General features: G+C 47.5%; 3 protein-coding genes across 3 annotated transcripts in view; 2 read left to right on the top strand and 1 right to left on the bottom strand.

The window, feature by feature from the left end:
- The window catches only part of LOC134294662 (zinc finger protein 135-like), a 72228-nt gene that overhangs the window by 16281 nt on the left and 34732 nt on the right, over positions 1-21215 (top strand). The gene's annotated exons all lie outside the window — the stretch shown is intronic.
- On the bottom strand, positions 1084-5291 carry LOC134294679 (zinc finger and SCAN domain-containing protein 2-like). The gene has a single exon (XM_062966269.1). The coding sequence runs from the start codon at positions 4363-4365 to the stop codon at positions 3256-3258; it is 1110 nt and encodes a 369-aa protein (XP_062822339.1). The 5' UTR covers positions 4366-5291; the 3' UTR covers positions 1084-3255.
- Positions 8987-13519, top strand: LOC134294648 (zinc finger protein 658B-like). Its single transcript, XM_062966239.1, has one exon. The coding sequence runs from the start codon at positions 10243-10245 to the stop codon at positions 11797-11799; it is 1557 nt and encodes a 518-aa protein (XP_062822309.1). The 5' UTR covers positions 8987-10242; the 3' UTR covers positions 11800-13519.

Below are 21215 nucleotides of genomic sequence, written 5' to 3'. Positions count from 1 at the left end.
GGTAAAGGTCAAGGTTTCCCCTGACGTTAAGTCCAGTCGTGTCCGACTCTGGGGGTTGGTGCTCATCTCCATTTCTAAGCCAAAGAGCCGGCGTTGTCCATAGACACCTCCAAGGTCATGTGGCCGGCGTGACTTAATGGAACGCCATTACCTTCCCGCCGGAGCGGTACCTATTGAGGTAGTACTCACATTTGCATGTTTTCGAACTGCTAGGTTGGCAGAAGCTGGAGCTAACAGCGGGCACTCACTTTGCTCCCTGCATTTGAACCTGGGACCTTTCGGTCTGCAAGTTCAGCAACTCAGCGCTTTAACACACTGAGCCACCGGAGGCTCCTGATGATACTGTAGCTAGGCCTATATACACAGGCAGTGGAGCAGACTCTTGTATTCTGAACATTAAAGCCGTATGGGATCTTCAGCCCTTGTGTGCCTGGGCTCTCTTTCAAAGAAGACTAACCCACACCAACACAGTTGGAGCTGACAAGCCTTACAATTTGCTCTAAATCCCTTACTCTCTGTAGCATCTGCCTGCACCAGCCTGGAGGAAAGAGAGAGAGAGAGGACCAACTCGCAGGCATTTTTGGGGAAAAAGCAGTTTCCGAAGGAGAGGGGGCAGGATCTCACACTCCCTTGAATGCAGCTCCCCCCCCCCCGATCCAAGTGGGTCACACCAGCCCCGGGGGGCAAGAGGCTAGCTCCGGCCTTCCAGCGGCCACTCCGTCTCCTCAGGCCATCTCCCCCGGCCTTTCTGCGCAGCCCCTTCCTCCCATCCCGTTGGAGCTGACAAGCCTCACTCTTCACCGCCCAAGTCCGTCCCATGTCACGCTTTGCGTGAACTCCGTTTTCTTTTGAGGCCCGTTTCTTCTTTCTTCACAAGCACCCACACAAACACACTCCCGTTTCTTACACACACGCCCTGGATACATCAATACTACTTTATTGTATCACATGTCTGATTCAGTGTCAATTCTATGTATATAATCAGTTTAATATAGTTATATGTAGCGGAAAAGCGAACCGCTCACACAGATTTAAATACCGGGAACTTTGTCAAAGCGCTATGGATCCAATCTGAGCCCAACAGAGTTTAAAACAAGTACCTTTATTATACTGCAGTATAGACGGACGGACAAATCAAAGGTGACCGCCGTGAAGAACATTGGAAATGAAGCTCAATATATAATGCACTTGTTTACAACTAAGAAGTTCCTCATTTCTTTGGAGCAGTACAGAGTGTTGCAAGCGTGCTTCCTTTATCATGAACAACATTTGTAGAAAAACATGTTGTTCACTTATGTTCCAGTAAGTAGCTTAACCACATTAACCACATCGGCCGACCACAAGATGTTCCGGAAACATAGTGGCGACATACGGACACTTGCCTCTCCTCTGGAAGAAGGCAGGTTGCATCTTTAATAGAATAAGTTGAAGCAGACACCTTAATAATGCATAATTAAAAGCAATCAGAAATAGAATAGAAATAGAATAGAAATGCAGGCCCTTTGGCCCATCAACCCTCTCAATAGAGTCAACATACATCACAGTTCACAATTGCGTTTCTAAGTATTGCAATTTGTTTTCAAATACAGAAAATCGATCAGTCCCTCCTTGTAGCCCTCACCTTACTATTGGGTGCATCAATAGATGTAAACATGCTGCTGCCGCTTTGGGTGAATATCCGTTGATTTCATCACACCAGTGACGTTCTGTCGGGCTGCTTCCTTCTGCGGCCACGCTCTGACGTTCTCCATCAACCTCTTGGATCCTAAGAAAACCTTTCTTACTTCTTTCCTCATAACTCTCCAAATGTTTCTTCACCTGCTGATTCGTTTTTACTAGTATATTTAATTTTTCCAAATTAATTCCTTATCTTATATTTATGGATAACTTTTTAAACTTCAAGTCTATTTCACTGTCTCCATTCTCCATCACGTACACCAAATTCCCAGTTTCATCATCTTGAACAAAGGTTATGTTACATTTACATTTCAACCGAATGTTTGTTTATCGGGTTCTATTATATTTCCATCAGACCATAACATTAGCTGAACAGTAGTAACACCAAGACATCCCATTCCTGTATCTGGTGTGAATGTATCACATCTTCCATGTTTATAGCACACGTGGTCCTATCTGTGTGAGGTGTGGTGAGCACACATAATCTGCTTCCCGCGCTTCCCATTGTTTTATATCCATTGTGGTGTTTCCTTTATAAATCTTTGTATCTGAGCACAATATCTTACTTGACATTAAAGAAGGCATACAGAATATCCCATTGACTACTACAAGGGTTGTTGTTGTGTCACAAACCATTATCTAAATTGTGTCATGTTTTCTACTCACTGATCTCACAGACCCCACTCTTCCCTGAACACTCGGCATCCAAAGAACAGGAAACCTTTGGGTTCAGAACAAAACAAGTTGACAGTTTCAGCAGTTTTGTCCCTTATAAATCCCCCTCTTTGTGGCAAAAAATAAATAAAAAAGAGAGATTAAAAGCAACATTACAAAAAAGGCAGAAATTGTATATAATGCTTCAACTACACATGAAACTAACTACTACATGAGATACAAAACTAAATCAGAAACAAACAGACCTGCGAAACAGTTACCTTCATAGACACACAGCTGAACTAACAAACGACAGGGATAAATGCCTAAAGGCCTCGTTCTATCTGTTAATTTTTATCTCTCATTATTCTACTCCCTTTAGATAATATAATTACTTCCAGAATGGAACGTACAGAGTTCCCTCACTACTTCGCTCTTTGCGGATTCGCTGTTTTGCGGTTTTTCAATAAACTCTAAAAGACTACTATAAAAAAATTACAATGTACAGCCTAAGGAAGGGAGGAAGGAGAAGCCAAAGGGAGAGAAAAGGAGCCCAAGCGGCAACAAGAGGAGGAGGCGGCGATTGATCAACACATAATTTCTTGATAAAGACTTAAAATAGTGTATAACTACTAAAATAATGTAGAAATATATAGCATCCCTACTTCGCGGATTTTCACTTATTGCGAGTGGTACTGGAACCTAACCCCCGGGATAAGTGAGGGAACAATCTTTCTACAATACACCACATGTGATGAAATGTCCCAACTTTGAGCTTGCATTTCGAAAATTTGCAAGAGTTGCTTTTCTACGTGTTAGAATGACACTCTGGTGTCAATTAACACCATTCTCTCCAGGGTGAATTCTATGATGTCTATGTATAATGTTATTCTGTGAAAAACTCTGTCCTCACTCCATGCATTTCTATGGTTTTCCCCCAGTGTGAGTTCTTTGATGTAAACGTAGACCTGAACTACGAGTAAAGCTCTTTCCACAGTCCAGGCATGTATAGGGTTTCTCCCCAGTGTGAATCCTTTGATGTTTACGTAGATATCCACTATGACTGAAGGTATGTCCACACTCCAGGCATTTATAGGGTTTCTCCCCAGTGTGAGTCCTTTGATGTTCACGTAGACTTGAACTATGAGCAAAGCTCTGTCCACACTCCAGGCATATATAGGCTTTCTCCCCAGTGTGAGTCTTTTGATGTGAACGTAGACCTGAACCCTGAGCAAAGCTCTGTCCACACTCCAGGCATGTATAGGGTTTCTCCCCAGTGTGAGTTCTTTGATGTGAATGTAGAGTTCCAATCTGAGCGAAGGTCTGTCCACACTCCAGGCATTTATAGGGTTTCTCCCCAGTGTGAGTCCTTTGATGTCCACGTAGACTTGAACTATGAGCAAAGCTCTGTCCACACTCCTGGCAGTTATAGGGTTTCTCCCCAGTGTGAGTCTTTTGATGTGAATGCAGACCTGCACTCCGAGCAAAGCTCTGTCCACACTCCCGGCATGTATAGGGTTTCTCCCCAGTATGAGTCCTTTGATGTTTACGTAGAGTTGAACTATCAGCAAAGCTCTGTCCACACTCCAGGCAGTTATAGGGTTTCTCCCCAGTGTGTGTCCTTTGATGTTTACGTAGAGTTGAACTAGCAGAAAAGCTCTGTCCACACTCCAGGCATTTATAGGGTTTCTCCCCACTGTGGGTCCTTTGATGTATTTGTAAGTGTCCATTCTGAGTGAAGCTCTGTCCACACTCCAGGCATATATAGGGTTTCTCCCCAGTGTGAGTCCTTTGATGTGCATGGAGGGTTGAATTATGAGCAAAGCTTTTTCCACACTCCAGGCAGTTATAGGGTTTCTCCCCAGTGTGAGTCCTTTGATGTCTTTGTAAGTGTCCATTCTCAGTGAAGCTCTGTCCACACTCCAGGCAGTTATAGGGTTTCTCCCCAGTGTGAGTCCTTTGATGTCTCTTCAGCTTTCCATGCTGACTAAAGCTCTTTCCACATTCGATACATTTATATGCTTTCTCCTCCATGTCAACAGTGCTATGTACATTTAATTCCAATATGGACACTTGACTCTTGTTTTTCCCTTTCTGGTTACTCACAGCACTGGGTTCAAATTACAGGAAAGTAGATTCCTCCTGAACATTAAGAACTTCCTAACTGTACGAGTTGTTCAGCAGTGGAACTCTCTGCCTCAAAATGTAGTGGAGGCTCCTTTGGAATCCTTTAAACAGAGGCTAGATGCTCATCTGTCAGGGGTACTTTGCACTTTTCCTGCACGGCAGAGGCCTGGACTGGGTGCCTCACACAGTCTCTTCCGACTCTATGGTTCTACTCTATAATCCAAAGTGAATGTAGGAATTCAGCAGGATCAGCCCCTTGAGAGGAATCCTTTTTCCTAGAGGACTGGTTTTCTTACTGCACTTTGGTTTCCAAAATCCTTAATATCTACTAGAAGCTGGTTCATTTCCCATCACGGCAGGGGTGGCTCCAAAGAACTCTCATGTCCTGGTCAAGAAAGAAGAAGCAAAAGGTTAGACATGAAGCCGCATACCTCTGGCTCAAGGTAAACAAAGCGAAAAAGGAAAGAAGAAAGGAAAGATGGAAGGGAGGAAACACAGAAGGACAGGATAAGAGAAGGAAGGAATCACGGAAGGAAGGAACTGAACCCTTTTCCCATATTGGAGGACCACACTAATTTCATTGGGTCAGACCCAAACGTGGTTAAAGGAACACAAGGCAGGCAGGTAGGCAGAATTCCTCCCAACATTCAAGGGTGTAACATATTCTGGATCATGGGTTTCCGTGAATTACCAGAATTGTGCTAAATGCTCAAAGGAACAAGGATTTCTTTATTGATTACGTCATTATCTCCCATGCCACAGGGACTCCCCACTCTGCTTCCTCAGCATCTCAAAGGGTCACTCTTGCCACATTTCCCAAATGAATCTTCCAAACTAACAAGGACCTGCATTCCCAACTGGCCAATTCAAAGCCATGTTGTGGCTGACAAGGAGGAGGAGCCGGGTGCTTCTCCCTCAGCGCATCCGCCAGTGGTGAAGCATGAGCTTGCCCTCCCTCGACTGCAGCCTTGTGGCCTCAAGGAAGCTTCTGGCCCTCCCACCCCTGTGATCCCGGCCCAAAGGAGGAGGAGGAGGAGGAGGAGGCGGAGAAGAGAGAGGAGGGAACAGGGCAGCCTGAGAGGGAAGGAAGGAAGGAAGGAAGGAAGGAAGGAAGGAAGGAAGGAAGGAAGGAAGGAAGGAAGGAAGGAAGGAAGGAAGGAAAGAAAGAAAAGAAAAGGGGTTTCCATGCAGAAAGACCTTTAAACCCTCTCCTGCCCAGCCCACACATTCCTGGGACTAGCGCCCACCCTGCCCACTTTTTGTAAAGACCTAAAATCTTGTTTGTTCCAATGTGCCTTTGATTGATTCGGTTCACTAAATGACTGGATCTCTCTAGCCATAACTTAATTCTCGGCCCTTGCACTTTACTATTGTCCCTGACCTGGATTTGTACTGTACTAATCTGATTGGCCCTTCCAGCCTTAACTTATCATCTGCTTTGCCATCAGCCCTGCCCTCTTAGCTGTATTGCACAGGCCTTTCCCTTGCCCCAGCTCGGAGTTTCAGGGCCAGAAAAGTAGATGGAAGAGGCAACAGAATGGTTTGCCCCAAGGCAGCATTCTTGCACCGACCTTATTTAACATCTTCACGAATGATCAGCCACTACCACCACTCACAAAGAGTGCTGATGACCTGGGCCTTAACAACACAAACAAAAGATTTTGAAACAGTTGAAAGCCAACTCACTACTTCCTTGAAAGATCTCTCCAGCTACTACAAAGAGAACAACCTGAAGCCTAACCCTTCCAAGACACAAGTGTGTGCTTTCCACCTACGTAACCATGAAGCCAACAGGAGACTGAAAGTTACTTGGGAAGGCCAAGAGCTCGGACACCATCTCTCTCCCTGAAGTGACTCGGGGCGGCTTTCATGGGGACCAAGCCCAGCATAAACAAGGATCCCAAGGTAAAACACAATTAAAAAACGTATAACAAAAAACCATATAATTAAAACAACTGAAACGAGAAAAGGTAAAAACACCATAAAACTACATAATCAACCGACCAGTAAGCAGAAAAAGTGGGCACGATCAGATTCGAGAAGGCAGGGCAAGGGCTTGTGCAAAACGGAGTATATATTTATTGATTTACTACATTTATAGACGGCTATTCTCCCCCTAAGGCAGGCATGGGCAAAGTAAGGCCCTGGGGAGGGTGGGGTGGATGTGGCCCCCGGGCGCTTCCCTGTGGCCCCCTCCTCACGTTCCCTGTCCTCTTGGCATAAGGACAGGGTGGCCGGCCGCATCCTCAGGCCAAAATACGAGGAGGAAGGCACGTAGCAGCTGAGAACCTTCTGGAGCGCTCCCAGCCACTGCACGTCTCACCCTCCTCCCCATCCGTATGCAGGAGGGTGGCTCGAGGGAGGCACGGAAGGCGGCTGAGAGCCCTCTGAGCACACTTGGCTGCGGCCTGCCTCGCCCTCCTCCCGGCATGATGCCCAGAGGACACCCGAGGGGGGTCTGGGGAGGAGGGGGGAGGGACCGGGCTGTGGCGCAGATGGTTAAGAGCCAGATGCAAGAGATTACTGCTGACCCAAAGAAAGGCCAAGGGTTCGAAGCCCATGTTGGATCTACCTCCCGTGTACTTGACCATCACCCAGAGAGCACTGTCGACCCAACCAAGGATGGATCTGGATCAAACGTGTCACTGATGATGGGACTTGCAGTACCTTCACTGACACTGTGACCCCCAGTGAGTATGTAGTGGGACCAGACTTGACCCAGAGAAGCCCCTTGACCAACAGAAGATACGGCAGGGGTCACTGGGAATGGGTCTGGGTTTGGGGAGTTATAGTTCACCCACATGTAGAGAAACTGTGACCCCCACTGACAATGGACCGGGAGTAGACTTGGCCCAGAGGCGCCCCTTGACCCACTGAACACACTGCAAGGGTCGGTGGGAATAGAAATCCGCATCCAGAAAGCCCCGAACCCAGCCGAGGTCAGATCTGGACTACAGTGTAGCTGTGCATGCAGGCCTGGTTTAATAATAATAATAATAATAATAATAATAGCAACAGATCTCTATTTACATCCCTCTCTCCTCCCTCTCGGGACCCAAAGCGGCTGAGAAGGTATTGAAATCCCTGATGGAGGGGAAGGGGCCTTGGTTTTGGGAGTTGTAGTTCTTCACCTGCAGCCAGGAAGGAGGGAACCCGGATGAGGTCAGGCCTGGACCAGGCTTGGCAGACAGGCCCCACACGGGCAGCTTGCAGGCAGGCCTGGTTAATCATAATAACATTCATAAAATCTCTATTTATTTCGTTTTCTTCTCCCTCTCGGGACCCAAAGAGGCTGAGAAAGTCTGAACATGAGGGAAACAAGAGAGCAGGTGGATCCTAGAGACACAACGGGACGGACAGAGGAAGGGACCCCACTGGGGAGACCTCCCAGCCCGTGAGGCGTCCCGTGGAGACCCGTCTGGGGAGGAGGGCATCCTGGGAGTTGGAGTCCTCCCCCCCTCCTCCGAGGACGGGCCCGGCCTCACACTCGCCCTCCCTCCCTCCCGCGGCCTCCTTCCCTCACTCCCGAGGCAGGCCGGGCCCTCCGCGTCCCCCCCCCCCCCCGGGCACCCCAGGCGAGCCCCCCTCCCTCCCTCTCCCCACAGACCTCTCTCTCTCCCTCTGTCTCCCTCTCTCTCTCCGTTCTCTTCCTTCCCGCCTCAGAAACACAGACCAGGCCTCAAGAGAAGCGAGGCGCCGCCATCTTCCTCCTCGTCTTCCTCCTTCCCCGGAGCCCGCCCTCGCCCCTCCCATTGGCTGAGCCCGGGACGCCCCGCCCACCGGAGGCCCCCATTGGCTGCGTGCCTCCCAACCCTCCTTTGATGGAAGATGGCGGTGGCCGAGAGAGAAGGCGGCGCCGGGAGGGAGGGAGGGCCGTGTTCTCTGAGGGCGGGCGAGCGAGGGCTCCCAGGCCTTGGCCGGTCACCCCGGACCCCGCCAGGCAGGAGGGCGGGCGGGAGGGCGCCGAGGGGCCTGCCTGTGTGCCGAGGGAGGGAGGGAGGGAGGGAGGGAGTGCCGGGCCCGTGGCGGGTGGGGCCCCGAGGGCGGCGCTGGGGCTGCAGGGGGACGAGGCCTCCCGGTCGGTCCCTCCCTCCCTCCCTCCCTCCCTCCGAGGCCTGGAAGCCCTGAGTCTCCGGGGAGTTCGGTTCCCGTGCGGGCTCGAGGCCGTGGGCAGGGCAGGGCCAGGCTCACCCCGCTCTGGGGCCCCCCGCCTCCGCCACCGAGGGAGAGAAGAGGGCGGGAAGGTCAGGAAGGAGATACAGTCCTCATAATGTATTATATTACAATTTTACATTATCGTATGATTATTAATATATTATTATTACTATTTTATCATAATATAATGATATAAGTATCCTATCCGATTTGTCATCGATGCCCTCGTTTGGGCTTCATACTAATCTACCCCTATACAACCCTGTGCTTTGACCAAAGTCTAATTGTAATCATGATATAATATTAAAAATAATTATAATATTTTATTTTATATTATTGTATTCTTTTTATGATATTATACTATTATTTTTATAATAATATATTTTTATGTTTTCCCTCCCCCCTCCCTCCCCCCTCCCTTTGGCACACAGCAAACAGAGGAATTGATCAGCAGCTGAACAGACTGGAGAGAGAGAGAGAGAGAGAGAGAGAGAGAGGGGGGGGGGTCTGGGGAGAACTGGCCCTGATTTAGAGGAGTTGTAGGGACTGGGATGTATAGTTCACCTGCAATCTAAGAACTGCACTCTGAACCCCACCAATGATGGACCTGGAACTCACTTGGCACACAGGCCCAACACGGCCAACTTTGCATACTGATGGGGTTTGGGGGCGATTGACCTCGACTTCCAAGAGTTATAGTTCACCCATATTGGAATGTATAGTTCACCAACAATCAATGAGGACTCTGAACTCCACCAACAATTGACCTGGAACTAACTTGTCAAACAGAACCCACATGACCAGCAAAAAATACTGGAGGTCTTTGGGGGGAATTCACCTTGATTTGGGGGAGTTGTAGTTCACCTGCATCCAGAGAGGACTGTGAACCCAAACACGGATGGATCTTGACAAGACTTGGCACACGGACCTGATATGCCGAGATGTGATTACTGGAGGGGTTTGGAGGGACTGATCTTCCTTTCTGGGAGTTGTAGTTCACCCACAACCACGGAAAGTGCGACCTCCACTGATGATGGATCTGGACCACACTTGGCACACGGAACCCCATGTAACTCAACCTACTGGAGGAGTTGGAGGGGACAGACTCACCATGGTGGGAGTTGTAGTTCACCCTACAGCCAGTAAGCACACTGGACCCCACTCGTGATGCGTCAAGAGCTAACTTACCCAACATACAAACTTGGAAGTATTGATGGAGTTTCTGGGGTTTAACTTGGCATGATGGGAGTTGTAGTTCACCCACAGTCTTATGAGTTTTGGACAATTAAAACACTGACTTTGTGATCTTGCTGAATTCCTACATTCACTTTGGATTATAGAGCAGAACGGAAGAGTCGGAAGAGACTGCAGGAGGCACCCAATCCAGGCCTCTGCCGTGCAAGGAAAGTGCAAAGGACCCCTGACAGATGTGCATCTGGCCTCTGGTTAAAGGATTCCAGAGGAGCCTCCACTACATTTTGAGGCAGAGAGTTTCACTGCCGAACAGCTCTTACAGTCAGGAAGTTCTTCTTAATGTTCAGATGGAATCTACTTTCCTGTTATTTGAACCTACTGCTGTGAGTGATCAGAAAGGGAAAAACAAGAATCAAGTGTCCATATTGGAATTAAATGTACATAGCACATAACTCTGTTGACATGGAGGAGAAAGCATATAAATGTATCGAATGTGGAAAGACGTTTAGTCAGCATGGAAAACTGAAGACACATCAAAGGACTCACTCTGGGGAGAAACCCTATAACTGCCTGGAGTGTGGACAGAGCTTCACTCAGAAGGGACACTTACATTCACATCAAAGGACTCACACTGGGGAGAAACCCTATAACTGCCTGGAGTGTGGACAGAGCTTCACTCAGAAGGGAAGCTTACATTCACATCAAAGGATTCACACTGGGGAGAAACCCTATACATGCCTGGAGTGTGGACAGAACTTCACCCATAGTTCAGGCCTATGTTCACATCAAAGGATTCACACTGGGGAGAAACCCTATAACTGCCTGGAGTGTGGACAGAGCTTTGCTCAGAAGGGAAGCTTACATACACATCAAAGGACTCACACTGGGGAGAAACCCTATAAATGCCTGGAGTGTGGACAGAGCTTCACTCATAGTTCAGGCCTACGCAGACATCAAAGGACTCACACTGGGGAGAAACCCTATAAATGCCTGGAGTGTGGACAAAGCTTCACTCGTAGTTCAGGCCTACGTAGACATCAAAGGACTCACACTGTGGATAAACCCTATAACTGCCTGAAGTGTGGACAGAGCTTTACTCAGAAGGGACAATTACATTCACATCAAAGGACTCACAGTGGGGAGAAACCCTATAATTGCCTTGAGTGCGGACAGAGCTTCATTCATAGTTCAGGACTACGTAGACATCAAAGGACTCACACTGGGGAGAAACCCTATAACTGCCTGGAGTGTGGACAGACCTTTGCTCAGAAGGGACACTTACATTCACATCAAAGGACTCACAGTGGGGAGAAACACTATAACTGCCTGGAGTGTGGACAGAGCTTCACTCATAGTTCAGGCCTACGATCACATCAAAGGACTCACACTGGAGAGAAACCCTATAACTGCCTGGAGTGTGGACAGAGCTTCACTCAGAGTTCAGGCCTACGTAGACATCAAAGGACTCACACTGGGGAGAAACCCTATAACTGTCTGGAGTGTGGACAAAGCTTCACTCATAGTTCAGGCCTACGTACACATCAAAGGACTCACACTGGGGAGAAACCCTATAACTGCCTGGAGTGTGGACAGAGCTTTGCTCAGAAGGGACACTTACATTCACATGAAAGGACTCACACTGGGGAGAAACCCTATACATGCCTTGAGTGTGGACAGAGCTTCACTCATAGTTCAGGCCTACACAGACATCAAAGGACTCACACTGGGGAGAAAACCTATAAATGCCTGGAGTGTGGACAGAGCTTTGCTCAGAGTGGAACTTTACGTTCACATCAAAGGACTCACACTGGGGAGAAACCCTATACATGCCTTGAGTGTGGACAGAGCTTCACTCATAGGTCAAATCTACACTCACATCAAAGGACTCACACTGGGGAGAAACCTTATAAATGCCTGGAGTGTGGACAGAGCTTTGCTCAGAGTGGAACTTTACGTTCACATCAAAGGACTCACACTGGGGAGACACCGTAGAAATGCATGGAGTGTGGATAGAGCCTTTCATGGAATAAGGTTATACATGGACATCATAGAATTCAACCTGGAGAGAATGATGTTAATTGACCCCAGAGTGTCATTCTAACATGTACAAAAGCAACTCTTGCACATTTTGGAAATTCAAGCTTAAAGTTGGGACATTTCATCACATGTGGTGTATTGTAGAAAGATTGAACTAAAATATGTTCCATTCTGGAAGTAAACAAGGTTACATGAAACTAGAGTTTTATATGCTGAGAATGTTGGATGATCAATTAGAATGAAAGCATGAGTAGTTACTGCGAGATACTCAAGTAAGAATTGACTGTACACAGGGATGGAAGGAATGTTTTATTCCAAAGCAAAAACAATGGCTTATGAAGATCTGCAAATTAGCCACAACGAACAAACTGACAACAACAACATGGGCAAATGTCAGTTGTAATAGGTATTAATTGGAAAAGTGTTATAACAAATAGAAGTGTTATATGATATTATCTAAAGGGAGTAGAATAATGAGAGATAAAAATTAACAGATAGAATGAGGCTTTTAGGCACGTATCCCTGTCTGTTTGTTAGTTCAGTTGTGTGTCTATGTAGGTCACTGTTTTGCAAGTGTGTTAGTTTCTGATTTAGTTTTGTATCTCATGTAGTAGTTAGTTTCATGTTCAGTTGAAGCATTATAAATTATTTCTGCCTTCCTTGTATTGTTACTTTTAATTTTTTTATTTTCAAAAAATAGGGTGATTTATAAGGGTCAAAACGGCTGAAACTGGAGGGGTGGGTAGAAATGGCTGACTTATCGATTTTCTGTATTTGAAAACAAATTGTAATGCTTAGAACCGCTATTATGAATTGTGGTGCATGTTAACTATATAACTATATAAAATGGATTATAGACATATAATTGACACTGAATCAGACATGTATACAATAAATTAGTCTTGATGTATCAAGGGTGTGTGTGTGTGTGTGTAAGGAAGTGGAGTGTTTGTGTGGGTGCTTGTGAAGAACAGAAGAAACAGGCCTCAAAAGAAAATGGTCCACGCAAAGTCTGACATGGGATGGACTTGGCGGGTGAAGCAAGGAATCAGCAAGGCGTCTCTCACCTGGCAAGACGGAACGAGGGTCCAGGAAGGCCTATCCGAATAACCACGGGCAATGAAGTGTGCAGCTGGCACCCCATACGTCATGCAGCCTGAGACTGAGCATGTTTTGAAACCAGGCCGTAAGAACAGAAGGAACCGAAAGAAGGACGAAACTTTAGGCCAGGGGTCCTCAAACTTTTGAAGTGGGGGGCCGGTTCACGGTCCTTCAGACTATTGGGGGGGCTGGACTATGAAGAAATAGTCCAAAATTAGGATTGTTGTTGTTGTGTGCCTTCAAGTCATTTCAGACTTAGGACAACCCCAAGTCTAAAGTTCAGGACAGGGGCCAGGTCAATGACCTTGGGGGCCGCATCTGGCCCACGGGCCTTCGTTTGGGGACCCCTGCTTTAGACTATCAAATGCAGGGGCCTCAAAGATCCAGCACGCTTTCCGGAACCACCGAGACCACGTCTGTCGGGAGAACGTGATCGCCTCTTCCGAGCAGGGCCTGTGCGTGAGAATATGGATGTATGGATCTGCGTGTGGGTGAGAGCTCTCTCGGGATGTGATTTTGATAGGATTGTGATGTGATTATCAATAAATGTTACAATGAAAGTGTTAAAACCAAATTTGGCCTCTGAGCCTCATTGATCCATCACGATTCCCTAAACACTCTGCATCCATCAAAAGAACAGGAACCCTTTCGGTTCATAACACTTGTATTATTATTATTATTCTGTTAATATGTTTATATTATTGTTATATTATTAAATTCTATTATTGTATTATATTATTTATTATAGGATTATTCTATATTTTTCTATTCTATTTCCCTATTATTATACTATTCTGTTGTTGTTTCTTCATTGGGTCCCTTCCGACTCTTGGTGACCTCCTGGACCAGCCCAGGCCAGAGCTCCCTGTCGGCCGAGGCCACCCGCACCTCCTTCAAGGTGGAGTCAGTTCCTTCAAGGATGCCATCCACTCATCTTGCCCTCGGTCGGCCCCTCTTCCTTTTATTTATTCAATTAATTAATTAATTTATACACCGCTCTTCCTCTTACATTTTCCCCATCATCATTCTCTTCTCCAAACTTTCCTGTCTTCTCATGACATGGCCCAGGGTTCTCCATTGCTGCCCCCAGTGGCACAGCCGGTTAAACCGCTGAGCTGCTGAACTTTCTGACTGAAAGGTCAGCGGTTCAAATCCAGGGAGCGGGGTGAGCTCCCGCTGTTAGCCTCAGCTCTTGCCTACCTAGCAGTTCGAAAACATGCCAATGTGAGTAGATCAATAAGTACCGCTCCGGCGGGAAAGTAACGCTGCTCCATGTGGCCATGCTGGCCACATGACCTTCGAGACGTCTACGGACAATGCTGGCTTTTTGGCTTAGAAATGGAGATGAGCCCCAACCCCCAGAGTTGGACACGACTGGACGTAACGTCAGTGGAAAACTTTACCTTTTACTTTATAAAATGTTTATTATATATTATTGTATTCCTTTTATGTGCTTGTGGACGTAAGCGTTTCTTGCGGTTTTTGGCTATTCCTGGGTTGTATTGCCTTGGAATCTGATTGAGGGATTTGAACTCCGGTTGGATGTTGCTTCTTGCTAAACCCTTTTGGGATATACTTCCTATTTCCCCGTTCCGGAATTTTCCTAATCCTTTCGATATTTTACACTGAACTGCTTGCTTCTCCCTCTTCTGGGCTTTGGTGTGGGGCTGTGATCATTGGGGTTTCCAGGCCTGGGGGGCATCAATCTCCTGCCCCCTCTCACCAAAGGGAGTCGGAGCGGCTTGCAACAATACAAACAGTATAAACAAAGTCAATGAGGATAAATATAGAAACAATGTAAAGGTTAAGTAAACAACAACAAAGCAAAATACATAGAAAATGCAAATGACACATATTAAGTACGGACCAAGAGGTGTCATCCATAAATAAGATAAGATACAACAGAATAAGTAATACTTACCCAATGCTCCCATGGAAACATGCCCACAGATGGCACCAAATTCCAAAGCTCCAGATGAGCTCACCCAGCGGGTTCATGTGGATGTCCAATAACATGGGGGAAGGAATCGAGCCTTGCGGCACCCCACAAGCCAAAGGCCAAAGGTCCGAGCAGGTGTCCCCCAGCACCCCCATCGGGCGCCTCTCAGAGTCCCCTTTGTCCCTACTAAGCAAAGCCAAAGGGGTCATCAGCCCCCAAGAAAGCCATGTCATTGAGAGTGAACCCTACAAAACCCCACAACGCAATGGCTGTGGGGCCGAGAAGGTGCCCCCCAAAAATACATTCCCACGAGGCATCCCAGAAGGAGACCGTGGTCTACAGTATTGAAGGCCAAGAGCTCGAACACTGTTTCCATCCTAAATATCTTGGTGTCGCCTTAGATCGAACACTAACATATAGGAAACGTGGCATGAACACCAAGCACAAAGTAGCGCAGATCAAAAGACAACCCGGCAAGGTGGCACTCCCTGGAGGAATCCTCCCCCTTGTGTGACTGTGGAGCAGAACAAACAACTCCGCATATGTATGCTTGCCCACAATGCCCTGCCTCATGCACGGAGGAGGAGTTGTTCAAAGCTACGGACAATGCGGTCGCTGTTGCCCACTTTTGGTCTAAAACTATTTAGCTGCTTGCAATTTCTTTTATTTCATCACTTTTAAATTTATTTATTATGCACTGCTTTTGACACGAAATAAATAAGGCAGCTGAGAGGTCCAAGAGAACCAAGAGGGACACCCTCCCCCCGTCTAGGTCCCTCTGCTCCTCCCCTCCTCCCCACACGAGGAGCGAAGAAGACTCACCGGGATGTGGACCCAACCAGGCGACACAGCGACAGGCTGAAAAAGCAAAGGGCAAGGAGCAAGAATCAGGGGAGAGAGACACCGACTGCCTGCCTTCCTGCTGTGAACGGGAAAGTGAGCTTCCCAAGGGAACGGCCTTCAGTGGGAGATGCTGCAGCGCATCACAAGGGTCTCCATGGCGCCCCCTGCAGGCATGGAACAGCCATCCAGGGAGGGAGGGGGGAGGGAGGGGGCAGGGAGGGAGAGCTTGCTTGATGGACAGGACCAGAGGAGAGGCAGGACGGGAAAGCCATTGGAATAATTGATTCATTGGAATACAACACAACACACCAGGCATCACAGTTGTGGAAAAGAAAAAGGTTTGGATCATGGATGTCGCCATCCCAGGTGACAGTCGCATTGACGAAAAACAACAGGAAAAACTCAGCCGCTCTCAGGACTTCAAGATTGAACTTCAAAGACTCTGGCAGAAACCAGTGCAGGTGGTCCCGATGGTGATGGGCACATTGGGTGCCGTGCCAAAAGATCTCAGCTGGCATTTGGACACAATAGACATTGACAAACTCACGATCTGCCAACTGCAAAAGGCCACCCTACTGGGATCTGTGTGCATCATCCGAAAATACATCACAGAGTCCTAGATACTTGGGAAGTGTTTGACTTGTGATTTTGTGACACGAAATCCAGCATGTCTATCTTGTTTGCTGTGTCATACAATGTTGTTGTGTCAATAACAATAATAATAATAAATTTATTTTTGTATGCTGCCTCCATCTCCCCAGCAGGGGACTCGGGGCGGCTCAATATAATCACATAAAATCATAAAATAACAATTTAGACCTCAGACAACACAATTTAAAAACAATTTAAACAGGTCATAGTTAAAATCGACAAAGTTAAAATGTTAAACAATCATTAAAGGTCCAATATAGGATCACATCTGGGCGATAATTAAAACTGATTTAGGGAGTGTCCGTTTACAAATAGGACATACATCAAATAGATACAACCGGTAAGGAAGATGAATCTGAACGGGAATCAAACTCAAAAGTGAGCAGGGCAAGTTTCAGTGTAGACATGGACCAGGTTATAACAGACTTGTCTACTCAAAAGCACAACAGAACAGCCATGTTAAAGCGGTACCTAGAATGCATTTATTTATTTATGTATTTATTTACAGTATTTATATTCCGCCCTTCTCACCCCGAAGGGATCACATGACACATAGAAGGCAAACATTCAATGCCTTGACATAGAACAAAGACAAACGCAGGCTCCGAGCTGGCCTCGAACTCATGACCTCTTGGTCAGAGTGATTTGTTGCAGCTGGCTGCTCACCAGCCTGCGCCACAGCCCGGGCCCTACTCCACAGATGCAACTGTCTTTCAAGCTGCTTACGTGAGCAGCGAGCCAGGCTCTTAATGGTCGGGAACTCAATCTGACCCGGCCTTCGATCCCACAACCTCTCAGTCAGTCGTGATTTATTGCAGATGGCTACTAACCGGCTGCACCACAGCCCGGCCCGGGATGCCAAGGTGGCCGTGTTGGGTCTGTGTGCCAAGTGAGTCCCAGGCCCTTCGTTGTTGGCGTTCACAGGGCTCTTGGATTGCAGCAGAACTATACGTTCCACTCCCTACGACTCCTCTCAGTCAGGGTCAGGACTCCCCAAACCTCAATCTCCAGTTGCTGTGTGCCACAGGAAAGAATAGGAAAGGGTTAAGGGAGAGGCAGTGGGCGGGGCCATGCCAATTCCCTTCTACGTCCTATCCTTTTCTATGGCGCACAGCAAACAGAGGAACTGGTCAGCAGCAGAACATACTAGAGAGGGGGGGGGGTCTGGGGAGAATTCACCATGGTTTCTATGAGTTGTAGGGACTGGGATGTATAGTTCACGCGCAATCTAACAGCACTCTGAACTCTAGCAATGATGGAATTGGGCCAGACTTGGCCCACAGAAACCCCATGACCAGCAAAAAATACGGGAGGTCTTTGGGGGGAATTCACCTTGATTTGGGGGAGTTGTAGTTCACCTCCACCCAGAGCGCACTGTGAACCCAAACACGGATGAGCCTGGACCAGACTTGGCCTGCAGACCTGATGGGCCCACATGTGAATACTGGTGGGTTTGGAGGGGAATTGGCCCTGAGTTGTAGGGACTGGGATGTACAGTTCACCTGCAACCAATGAGCACTCTGAACTCCACCAACGATGGACCTGGAACTCACTTGGCCCACAGAACCCCCGTGACCAGCAAAAATACTGGAGGCCTTTGGGGGGGAATTCACCTTGATTTGGGGGAGTTGTAGTTCACCTCCATCCAGAGAGCACCGTGAACCCAAACACGGAGGGATCTGGGCCCAACTTGGCACACAGACCTGATAGGCCGGGATTTGATGACTGGAGGGGTTTGGGTGAGGGTAGTGACCATTCCAGCCCCAGCTTCTGCCAACCTAGCAGTTTGGAAACATGCAAATGTGAGTAGATCAATAGGTATCGTTCCGGCAGGAATGTAACATTGGTGCTCCATGCAGTCATGCCAGTGACCACAGGACCTTGGAGGCGTCTACGAACGTTGGCTCTTCGGCTTAGAAATGGAGATGAGCACCAACCCCAGAGTCAGACATGACCGGACAACATCAGGGGAAAACCTTTCCCTTTACGTAGAGGCATCACACTGGCAACGAAGGTCCACGTAGCTAAGGCAATGGTATTCCCAGTAGTGACCTATGGATGCGAGAGAGAGTTGGGCCATAAGGAAGGCTGAGCGAAGGAAGAACTGTGGTGTTGGAGGGAAGTCCTGAGAGTGCCTTGGACCGCGAGAAGATCCAACCAGTCCATCCGCCAGGAAAGAAGGCCCGACTGACTGCTCACTGGAGGGAAGCAGAGGAGAGGCAAAGATGAAGCCCTTTGGCCACATCATGAGAAGACAGGAAAGTATGGAGAAGAGAACGATGCTGGGGGAAAGGGAAGGAAAGGGGAAGAGGGGCCGACCAAGAGCAAGGTGGGTGGATGGTATCCTTGAAGAAACTAACTCCACCTTGAAGGAGGTGCGGGTGGCCTGGGCCGACAGGGAGCTCTGGCCTGGGCTGGTCCAGGAGGTCACCAAGAATCGGAAGGGACAGAACGAAGAAACAACAGAACAATATAATAATATGAAAATAGATTAGAAAAATAAAGAATATAATATAGAATAATCCTACAATAAATAATATAATAATAAAATACAATAATAGAATATAGTAATATAACAATTATATAAACATATTACAGTATAGTCTCACTTATCCAACGTACTGGATTATCCAACGCATTTTTGTAGTAAATGTTTTCAATACATCGTGATATTTTGGTGCTAAGTTCGTAAATACAGTAATTACTACATAGCATTACTACATATTGAACTACTTTTTCTGTCAAATTTGTGATAACATGATGTTTTGGTGCTTAATTTTTAAAATCATAACCTAATTTGATGTTTAATAGGCGTTTCCTTAATAGGGATAATAAGGAGGGCCTTATTATCCAACATATTCACTTATCCAACATTCTGTTGGCCCGTTTATGTTGGAAAAGTGAGACTCTACTGTAATAGAATAATAATAATAATAATAATACAAGTGTTACGAACCCAAAGGGTTCCTGTTCTTTTGTTGGATGCAGAGTGTTTAGGGAATCGTGAGGAAAATCCTGAGCGTGCCTTGGACCTTGGCAAGAAGTTCCGACCAGACCGTCCTCCAGGAAAGAAAGCCCAACAAGGACTGCTCACTGGAGGGAAGGATATTGGAGGCAAAGCTGAAGTATTTTGGCCACATCATGAGGAGACAGGAAAGCTTGGAATAGATCACGATGGTGAGGAAAATGGAAGGAAAAAGGAAGAGAGGCCGACCAAGGGCGAGATGGATGGACGGTGTCCTTGAAGTGACTGGCTTGACCTTGAAGGAACTGGGGGCGGTGACGGCCGACAGGGAGCTCTGGCCTGGACTGGTCCATGAGGTCACGAAGAGTCGGAGACGACTAAACGACTGAGCAGCAGCAGAGGGATCAGTGAGGCGCTTTTAGAGACCAAATTCGGTTTTAACACTTTTCATGTAACATTTATTGATAATCCCATCAGAATCATATCCAAATCACATCTAGAGAGAGCTCTCACCCACACGCACATGCATACATCCATACTCACACACACAGACCCTGCCCAGAAGAGGTGATCAGGTTCTCCCGACAGGTGTGGACGCTCCGTAGTCACAGGTCCAGAAAGCGTGCTGAATCTTTGAGGCATTTGATACCCTAAAGTTTAGTCCTTCTTTCGGGGAACGTGCTGTTCCTTCCGTTCTTATGGCATGGTTTCAAAACATTCTCCATCTCAGGCTGTAGGACTTATGGGGTCCCACCTGCACACGTTATTGACCATTGTTATTCGGATACGCCTTACTGGACCCTCGTTCCGTCTTGCCAGGTGAGAGACGCCTTGTTGGTTCCTCGCTTCATGTTGTGATCCCCATCTCATGCCATCTCCGGACACAAAGCGCTGACACAGAGCACATGACCATGGGCCAAAAGGGAGGACAGGACATACGAACCAGCCATAAAACTCAATTGCCCCGAGGTGGGGAAAAGGGACTCTGGAAGGTGGGAATGGGCAACCTCCAGGCGCCAGGACTCCAGGGTGATTTGATACTGTAGCTAAGCCTATATATACGGGCAGTAGAGCAGACTCATATTCCGAACAATAATGCCGTAGGTATCTCCAGCCCTTGTGTCTCTTGGCGTATTGTTTAAAAGAAGACTAACCCACACCACACAGTTGGAGCTGACAAGCCTCACACCCAACTGGATACAATTCAAGCCTTGGACAACTCATCAGAACCCAACTCATCAGAATCCAACTCAACTCAATGGAACCCAAGACAACTCAACTGAACCCAACTCAACTCATCAGAACCCAAATGAATACAACTCAAATCTTGGACAACTCAACGGAACCCAACTCAAGTCAAGTGAACCCAACTTGACTCAAATGAACCCAAGTCAACTCATCTGAATCTGATGCCATGATCCCCATCTCATGCCATCTCCGGACACAGAGCACTGACGGAGAGCACAAGGCCATGGGCCAAAAGGGAGGATAGGACACATGAACCAGCCATAAAACCTAAATGCCCTGAGGTGGGGGGAAAGGGACTCTAGAGTGATTGATGGTACGGTAAAGGTCAAGGTTTCCCCTGACGTTAAGTCCAGTCGTGTCCGACTCTGGGGGTTGGTGCTCATCTCCATTTCTAAGCCAAAGAGCCGGCGTTGTCCGTAGACACCTCCAAGGTCATGTGGCCGGCGTGACCGCATGGAACGCTGTTACCTTCCTGCCGGAGCGGTACCTATTGATCTACTCACATTTGCATGTTTTCGAACTGCTAGGTTGGCAGAAGCTGGAGCTAACAGCGGGCGCTCACTCCGCTCCCCGGATTTGAACCTGGGACCTTTCGGTCTGCAAGTTCAGCAGCTCAGCGCTTTA

Source organism: Anolis carolinensis, unplaced genomic scaffold (assembly GCF_035594765.1).
Source record: "Anolis carolinensis isolate JA03-04 unplaced genomic scaffold, rAnoCar3.1.pri scaffold_18, whole genome shotgun sequence".
NCBI lineage: Eukaryota > Metazoa > Chordata > Lepidosauria > Squamata > Dactyloidae > Anolis > Anolis carolinensis.
Note: the sequence above shows the minus strand (reverse complement) of the source record. Positions and strands in the feature narration are given on the sequence as shown.